The sequence below is a fragment of the Sinocyclocheilus anshuiensis genome, unplaced genomic scaffold, assembly GCF_001515605.1.
Source record: "Sinocyclocheilus anshuiensis isolate Anshui unplaced genomic scaffold, SAMN03320099.WGS_v1.1 scaffold990, whole genome shotgun sequence".
Lineage (NCBI taxonomy): Eukaryota > Metazoa > Chordata > Actinopteri > Cypriniformes > Cyprinidae > Sinocyclocheilus > Sinocyclocheilus anshuiensis.
In genome coordinates this window covers 470,590-479,748 of record NW_015539926.1, presented here as the reverse complement: position 1 = coordinate 479,748, position 9,159 = coordinate 470,590, and the positions used below count along the sequence as shown (strand labels likewise).

Sequence of the window (9,159 nt, the reverse complement as noted above, 5' to 3'; positions counted from 1 at the left end):
CAATAAAACCTGAGAGAACTCTGCAGAGCAATCTCCAGACTCTTTTTCTGTACTCTCTTATATACTGTTCGTTCTCTAGGCGTGTTTAATGGTTTCATTCATATTTGTTATGGGATCATCACGATGCAGTCATGAGGCCTTAATTTTATGTTCTGTGAAAATAAGGGACCTATTATGTGCCATCATGTGCTTATCATGTACTTCACCATATATCTGCACATTCCATTCTCATACAGATTTCTATACATGCAGGCAAATACACATGATTATAATAGTAGAATAACTTAATACATAAATGGCCACATTCACACCGATTATACCTGAACAATTTACATTTTGATTAATTAAAATCTTCTACACTTTCAGCCATCCATTCATGCACATACATACTGTACGAGATATATACATTAACCTCAAAATAGTTATTTCCCCTCAAGTATGCACAGCAAAATAAACAAAGGTGTCGTTCATCACATCAACTTCATCCAATGTGACAAACGAAACAAAAAGAAATGTTGATTTTTAAGTTTTTTTATACTATCTTTACAATTTTTTTTATACTATCTATACTATTTTTATACTATAGCTAAGTTTGAGGTTGGTAAGAGTTATTGATTTATTGATCACCAAGGCTGCATTTATTTGATCAAAAATACAGTAAATAATCAGTGATATTGTGAAATATTTTTACAATTTAAAATAACACTTTTCTATTTGAATATATTTTAAATATAATTTTATTCCTGTGATGACATAGCTGATTTTTCAGTGGCCATTACTCCAGTCTTCAGTGTCACATGATCCTTCAGAAATCATTCAAATATGCTGATTTGATGCTCAATTTTGATGCTCAAAGCATTTTTATTATTATCAATGATGAAAACAGTTGTGCTGCTTAATGTTTTTGTGGAAACTGTGATACTTTTTTCTTCAGGATTCTTTGATGAATAGAGCATTCAGAAGAACAGCATGTATTATGAAACAATGTAAAATAATTTACTGTCACTGATTAGTTTAATGTGTTGAATAAAAGTATGAATTTATAATATTAATATGAATAAAGTGTTAAATAAGTGTTCCTTCATAAAATTAATGAATTAATTAATTACAAATTAAATTTCAAACCTTTTTTTGTGAAATGATTTGACACTTTGAACGTGTTTGTCATAGCTTTTTTTAAAAAAATAAAAAAAGATCTTTTATGTTTTGCTGTCTAATGTCATTCTCACATTTTGAAGTGTCCACATCATTTTGGAGCAACTGTATATCTAGGTTGAGAGGTTATTTGATATTCCTGGGTGTCTCTTGTGCAGATGGCTGGTCTGGAAGTGGGGAAAAAGATCTTTGCTATTAATGGGGACCTGGTCTTCTTGAGACCTTTCCAGGAAGTGGAAAACTTCCTAAAGCAGTGCTTCCACAGCAAAGGTTCCCTCAGAGTACTGGTCAGCACCAAACCCAGAGAGTGAGTAGAAAACTTCTCATCTCCTGTGATCTAAAGACTTCATAACACCATACAGACTATCTATAAAGCCCGATATCAATTAAATCAAGAACCCTGCCAGATAAACATCCTTTTATTGATGAATATCAGCTTGATATTTAACTGCAACTCAGAATACACAACACGCTTGGAGCAACGGCCGGGATATGTGGTGTGTTTGGCGACCAAATTGATGTCTGTGTGTCTATCTGCTCCACAGGACTGTGAAGATCCCAGACTCTGCAGACGGATTGGGCTTTCAGATCCGGGGGTTCGGGCCATCTGTGGTGCATGCGGTTGGCAGAGGTAAGAGCAAAACAGAGAGAAGGGAAGAGAGGAAAACTAGGCTGGACTAAAGGAAGTTACTAGTGCCTTTATATCTTACTGTGTTTTTGAACCTCAGCTGGATCACAGCTGGAGCTGTAGGTACATGACTTGACTTGAGCCAGATTGAGAAGAGCATCACACACACATATATATCTATATATAGAGAGAACAAGCTGCACAGCTCTCGCTTCCTGCTGTGTCTGCAGTGCATTCTCATCAAACATGGTGAGAGATGAATGAAAAAAGAAAAACAGTCCAGCTTGCACTGTCATCCCTGAAGAGAATAAGAGATGGAAGAAGAACAGTCCTCACTTTACAACAAACAGAAGCTACTTGCATCCAAAATATGTCATTTACAAATTCAAATTCGGTATGAATCCAAATCCAAACTGAATCCAGTTTGCCTGAAGGGTTTGAAGTCTGGCTGATTCTTGTGGAAGTTAACAAGATTGCAAAAATATGTTGCCAAGACTGATATATCGGCTGATATTTGGTATTTTTCAATTACCACTAAGTTTTTCAGTTTGGCTGATAAGCATCAGATGTTGGGACTTTTATTTTGACATTGCTGAGAACCTGGTCTTGCTTTGAAAAATATGATTCCTAGTGCACACAAACTTACTAGATTACTGATTAAACTGTTGGTAAAAGAGTTTACTTCCTTTTTATTTGTGTTTTCAACATCTGTATTTGTGAAAAATACTATGATAAGATTACATGATAAGAAAATCACGAAGTTCCTAAGTCTAAAACTGTTTGTTTTACTAATTTGTTTTTTATCAAGTGCAATTTATTTATTTAAATTCATTCATAAATTCATAATTCATACAATTAATGATTAAAAAAACATTGAGGAAAAATTATCTAAAACATATAGAAAAATGTAACTGCAGAAATTATACATTTGTTATTTACTACTTTTAAATTAAACAGTGTCGTATCATATATATCGTCTTAATATTGGCCATCGATCAACCTGCTCTCTAAGATATAAGCATCAGACATCAAAACATATCGGTTGACCACAACTTCTAACTAGCTTAATCAGTAAGACATCAGTAGTCAACCAGCTTCACTAAAAAGGCGTACACTATTTTGATGGCTAAAAATTCAGTTCCGTCATGAAAGTCTAGATGGCACAGGCTGATGATATTCACAGCGTTAAACTACTTGGCACAAACTGATTGATTCATGTTGCATATGCAGCCAATGAGCTTGCTGCTTTACATTTAAATGATTGGTTAGCATTCACTAGAGCATTTCACAGCACACATGCAGAGTTCCTCTGAAACCCTCCACCTTCCCCAGCTCCACCTGTATAGATCTGCTATGGGTTATTTTATATGCTATTTGTTCAGCAGTATGTCTTAAATACTCACAGCTCCATATCAGCATATGAATTGGCAGTAGCAAGTTCCTGTAATTGCTTTGCAGCAGCAGCAATAGTCTACAACAACAGCAATAACCAACAGCAGCAGCAATTCAGCAGCGTAGCAGACCTATTCTGCCAAGAACAAATATATGAACATTGTCATATCCATTACCATGCTAAAATATTCTGAGAGTTGTCATGATAGATCTATGGTGACATGTCAACATGCTTTTAGCTAGGTTTTGCTTGTGCCTAAACCAGCTCTAACTAGAATAAATTGTGGAAGGTACAGTATGGACATTTATGCTAGCCTAAACTAGTCTTTTCAGCAGAGTAGTACAGAAACATGAATTTGAGTTTCTCTGCCCAGATTTAGAAGGTCAGCTGCTCCTTCAGGTGATTGCTGTTCATAAGCTCAGTGGGGAGTTATGATAATTATTACCTTGCCTAATGTGCTTGCTTGTTCTTAAAAATGTTTTGCTTTTGCCTGAGTTTCGCTGGCTGTAGAAGTGAGAGAGTTTGCTCAGAAAAAAAGAAAAGAAATGCAGTGTAAAGACTTCAGACCATAAAGTGTGATTAGAGAAACAGGAACATTTTTCAGAGGCGTGCACTTTTAATAGAGAAAAATATATTCAGTATAAGGCCTTGTTTAGGAGATTATGCAAGCAAACTATGAATATTTAGTCTCTGCAATGAAACTTCAAATGTTGGCCTAGTCTTCAGACATCTTTTATAGGATCCACACATCATTTACAGATAAACAGGTCCTGATTTTACTGATGTTTCGCTTTTCTGAAAACTAACCGTTATTTTACAGTTTAGTATCACCTGCTGTAATGCAGAAAGTGGCGCCCATACCAAGTGGATCTGTCTGTGCTAGACGGATCCTAACATTAGGGTCAAACTGTTTATGTGTTCGTTCTTCCCGAGTCACATTAAAGATTCGTTCAAAACGAACGAATCGTTCAAGAACGACCCAACACTAGTGTCATTCACTTTGCACACTGCCATTCAGACATGAACTATGAAAGAATTGTTACTACAGAGAAAATCTGGGCCATTTTTTATGCCCTGCTTATACATCTAAGTCGCTATTTATGGGTCTGCTTGTAAAAATGCTTATGAGATTGTGTGTTTAGGAGATTTGTGTTGATTTATGTTTCTCCCTTCCTCATTGTGTATGCACAAAAACATCTGTTCAGCTCAGAAAGCTCTGTTTCAATAGTGAACCGCCTCACTGCCTACCAACTACATAGGCAGATACCTTCTAAGGCTGCACCCTAGCCAGCATACAATCTTAAAAGTGACCGATTTGAGACACTCTACACTGGGAAACAGCTCTAAACTCCACACAAATAGCACTCCTCACAGGAGAATCAATGAAGTTTGCATGCTGTAACTTATTGTGTAAAACAGTACACAAATAACACTCTACAGAGGAGTTTGGCACCAAAATGTTGCTAAGCTAACAGAATAACACTTTAGTTAGCTTAAAAATATAGTACAAAAACGGCCCCCCGCAGAGGAGAATCATTTTGATGTTATCATGTTGCTAATGGCGCAATGCTTTTTTAGCATAATATGTAGCATATACAAATATTGAGTAAAATAGTACACAAATAGCGTTTTGCACAGGTGAATCAATAGTGTTTGGCATTAGCATGTTGCTAATGGCATGATGCTTCAGTTAAAATACAATGCATAGCACACACAAATATTAAGTAAAATAGTACACATAGCCCTCTAGCCAGAAGAGAATAGTTTGATGTTATTATGTTGCTAAGCTAATGGCACAATACTCTCGTTAGCATTAATTACGAAAAGTAACCATGGTTTTACTACAAATAAAAACAAAAAAAAATGGTTACTATACCCTGCTGAAAAAAATCAGCAAAAAAGCCTAAGCTGGTTGACTGGTCTTAGCTGGTTTAAGATGGAAGTAGCTGGTTTGCAAGAAGTGGTCAAAACCTCTCTAAAACCAGTCCGATGACCTTTTTTTTTTTTCAGCAGGGTAGTTAAACCATGGTAACCACAAATGTACCATGGTTTTGCTACTATAACCATAGTTTAACCATGGTATTTGTATTAAAACTGTAGTTATACAAATGTTAATCAATACGCCAAAATACCATGGTTACAACACTTTTACTATAACCATGGTTAATTTTCGTAAGGGATAACAATACGTAGAACACAAAAATATTGAGTAAAATTGTACTTGTTTACAATACTGCACACTGAGTTGTTTTTATCTAAACTTTTCAATACTGAATGCTTTTGAGTACTTAATTTTGTTTGCATTGTCCATCATTTTGCATTCTGCTATTATATGCAATACCATCTTAGAATTTGGCCAAATATATCTTATCTCTCTTCCTGTTTCCCAAAAGGCACCGTTGCAGCAGTCGCAGGCCTTCACCCGGGTCAATGCATCATTAAAGTGAATGGCATCAATGTGAGCAAAGAAAGCCACGCCAGTGTCATCGCCCACGTCACAGCCTGCAGGAAGTACCGGCGTCCCACACAGGTAAGACTGCGAGCATCTCTCAGCCCCTCCATGGAATTGCACTATTCCTGATCTTTCTAAGTAGTAAATTTGTATATATAAAACACTACAAAACACATAACAGAACCCTTTGTTATCCGGTCCGGGTCATTACCCAGCAATAATAGCAGTTATGGCTTCTTTTGCAGAACAGGGCAGGGAAGAAGGCCAGGAAGCTGGCTGGGGGTGTGAGGGATATGGGTTAAGGAATGGGCCAGGCAGGCCTGTGTTGGAGGGTAATAAAGGACAGGCTTGGCACAGACTGAAGTAGGACGATGTGGTTGGCATGCTGGCTGGACTCTGGTTTCCATCAGACATGGAAAAAGAATGAGGGGGTGCCCACCCTCCTGCTGAGCAGGGATTTGCAGCCCACCATCCAGAGGAGGGAAATGTAGGGGAGATATTGACAGAAACAGAGCTGAGGTGGATGTACTTTAGTCTGTTAAGCATATAAAGGCCCTGATATACTCATAGCGAAGTTCTTTATCGTTCAGCACTTAGGGGTAAAAGGAAGTTTGAAATACCTAAGCTGCAGTATACTGCTAAGAAGAAACAGAACATGGACTATTTTATCGATGTCCTTACTACCTTTCTGGGCCTTGAACATGGTAGTTCTGTTGCTGTCTATGCAGGGTCAGAAAGCTCTCAGATTTCATCAAAAATATCTTAATTTGTGTTCTGAAGATGAACAAAGGTCTTACGGGTTTGGAACGACATGAGGGTGAGTAATTAATGACAGAATTTTCCTTTTTGGGTGAACTATCCCTTTAAATTAAAGTTATCCATTTGCTCTACATTTAACCTCATTAGCCGCGTTTCCACTGTCGGGCCAAAAGTGGGCGTGCTAGTGCGTGCCAGGGCCAGTTGCGTTTCCACTGTCACCTCCGGGGCTTGATCGTGCCTCGTCGGTGCTTCCTTGGGGCCAAAGGCCCGGGTTTTTTGGCCCGATGAAAACCTTGGCCCAAAGCCCATGTTGCCACCCTATATAAGAACTGCACCAACATACGCTGATTTTAAGTCTCTTCTTAAAACTTATTTATTTACTGTTGCATATGGTCATAAGTAAGCCCAGTGGCATAACTGTAGTGTACTATCTGTCGCTGTGTTCTATGTTTACTTTTGTATTTTGGTATATGCTTAAATTTTGTACAGCACTTTGGCCAACAGCTGTTGTTTTTAAATGTACTCTATAAATAAAATTGACTGACTGACTGACTGACAAAGCGGGCCAGCTGGGGCCAGAGGAGTGGTTATGAACAAAGGCATAACCACATCATTTCTCCGCGTCTGGAGAGCGTTAGCGCTGCGGATCATTTCATAAAGTTAACAGCTATAATACCAGCATTAAAGGCTTTTAAAATTATTTTAGTTCAAAACTCACTTTCAGACAGCAGCGAGTGTTTGAAATAACTTGTTCCAATGTGGATTATGATCACCATACAATGATCATTGTTTATGATTGTGGATTATGATCGTTGTTCCTGAGAGGCGTGTAAAGGGTGTGTTTTAGTGAAGCGCAGCGGAGTTTCTGGCCCAACGGTAGAAACGCAGTGTGATTTTGGCCTCGGTGCTATTAGCCCCTCCCAGCCCGTTTAAAGCACTGGCTCGACAGTGGAAAAGCGTCTAGTGCTATCTACTAGAAAAAAATAAGGTTTTAGCTTTTTGATTTTAGTGTCTGATGGGAGGGTGTTATCAACTCGCAAACCATGTTTTGAAAGCTGGTCTGTCTGAATATGTTTTGTTGTTTCTTGTTGCAGCAAGACTCCATTAAATGGGTGTACAACAACAGTGAGAGTGCACAGGAAGACCAGAGAACCAATCAGAAGCCCGCCGCAGGGGAGAACGGAGATGTGTTTGAGTGTAAAGTTGAAGGTGCTGTTACACACAAAAGTGCAAATACATATTGTACTGTATACACAAGTACACACTTTTTCAACCTCCCACTCTAGCCTTGATATTTACTCTTTTTCTTCTTCTTTGTCCTCTGAGACTAACTCTACAAGTCACACATCAGGATAGCCTCATGCAGTATAAGTATATGCAAGTATATTATACTTGCTTTTGTAAATGTAGTCAATATGTTGTGATAGCAAGTTCTTAATTTTTATTCCATTTAATTTTATTTATGTTATTTTAAATATGCATTTAATTTAATTTAATTTCACTCTACAAGTCTCACTTCAGTAGAATTCATAGGACATGGAAAGATTGTATATATCTAATTTACTTTGATTGAATTTAACAATTTAATTATACACATTGACAATGAAATGATGAAAATGTGATGGAAAAACTGCAACAAAGTAAAGTTATTTTCTTTAATTTAAAATAAAAACTATTATCATGATAATATCATCACATTTTTGCGTTTTTTGACTTCATTATAGTTATTGAACTAAAAAAACCATTTTGCATTGCTGCATTTTCATCAGTAATTTCATTGAAAAGATTAACACTTTTCTTCACCTTAACTGGCCTAATAAAATATAAATATAAATGGATATAATGTTTGTACAGTGATTTGGTATTTTGTTAATAAGCAGGAAGTAGACTGGTGGTCTCTAGATGAGCTTTAGCCATCAAAATATTGGCTTTGGATTATGTATGTGCTTCTTTTGTCTCTTTTGATCTGCTCAAACTAGTAACACTGACACAAACTTGTGTGTGTGTTCAACAGAAGTCATGGACAAGTTCAACACAATCGCCATAATAGATGGAAAAAAAGATCACGTCAGCCTGACGGTGGATAACGTGTATCTGGAGTACGGTGTCATGTATGAGTATGACAGCACGGCTGGGATGAAGTGTCACGTCTTGGAGAAAATGGTGGAACCAAAAGGCTTTTTCAGTCTCACGGCCAAGGTAGAATCACATGAGTCATCCCACATACACAAACCAGCCATCATCTCTGCTGTAAAGCACCAGTGAATTAATTCATACAGAAGCAGAGGAGGCGACAGGGATTGTCTTGTACATTTGTAAGGGCCTCTTCACAGTTCACGCGTAACACACAACCACTGATAGAAGCTGACAGCAGAGTATATTAAACTAAGTGTGTGTGACACATGAAAGTGGTCTTTACGACCCCCTGCTGTGGAATAAAAGGAAAAACACTTTAAATCACAGAGCTTGTCGCTGTGTGGAGACTAAGGAAGGGAAGAGACATAAATGACTCAGGTGGAACTATTGCTCTTACAAAAGTATTTTTCCTGGGTTTTTTTTTTTTTTGCGTGAATTTTACTGACTCTGGAAATATTTTTATTTGACCCCTCCAAAAATATAGGGTACAACTATTAATGTTCATTAATGTTCAATGCAAACATATATATTTTTTTCTACAATTATACATTTTAGGCGCAGTGAAAAGCAAATTTTTTCTTAAGGTGTGCCTTCAGCCCTGTTGTACCCTCTCTCTCTCTCTCTCTCTCTCTCTCT

The 9,159-nt window shown here is 37.4% G+C and overlaps 1 protein-coding gene across 1 annotated transcript in view; it reads left to right on the top strand.

Annotated features, from left to right (window-relative positions):
• The window catches only part of LOC107686687 (phosphatidylinositol 3,4,5-trisphosphate-dependent Rac exchanger 2 protein-like), a 157,206-nt gene that overhangs the window by 77,009 nt on the left and 71,038 nt on the right, over positions 1-9,159 (top strand). The window contains exons 18-22 of the mRNA XM_016483777.1: positions 1,314-1,462; positions 1,701-1,786; positions 5,570-5,706; positions 7,482-7,596; positions 8,402-8,586. Coding sequence (XP_016339263.1) covers positions 1,314-1,462; positions 1,701-1,786; positions 5,570-5,706; positions 7,482-7,596; positions 8,402-8,586 — 672 coding nt within the window. The remainder of the gene's footprint in view (positions 1-1,313; positions 1,463-1,700; positions 1,787-5,569; positions 5,707-7,481; positions 7,597-8,401; positions 8,587-9,159) is intronic.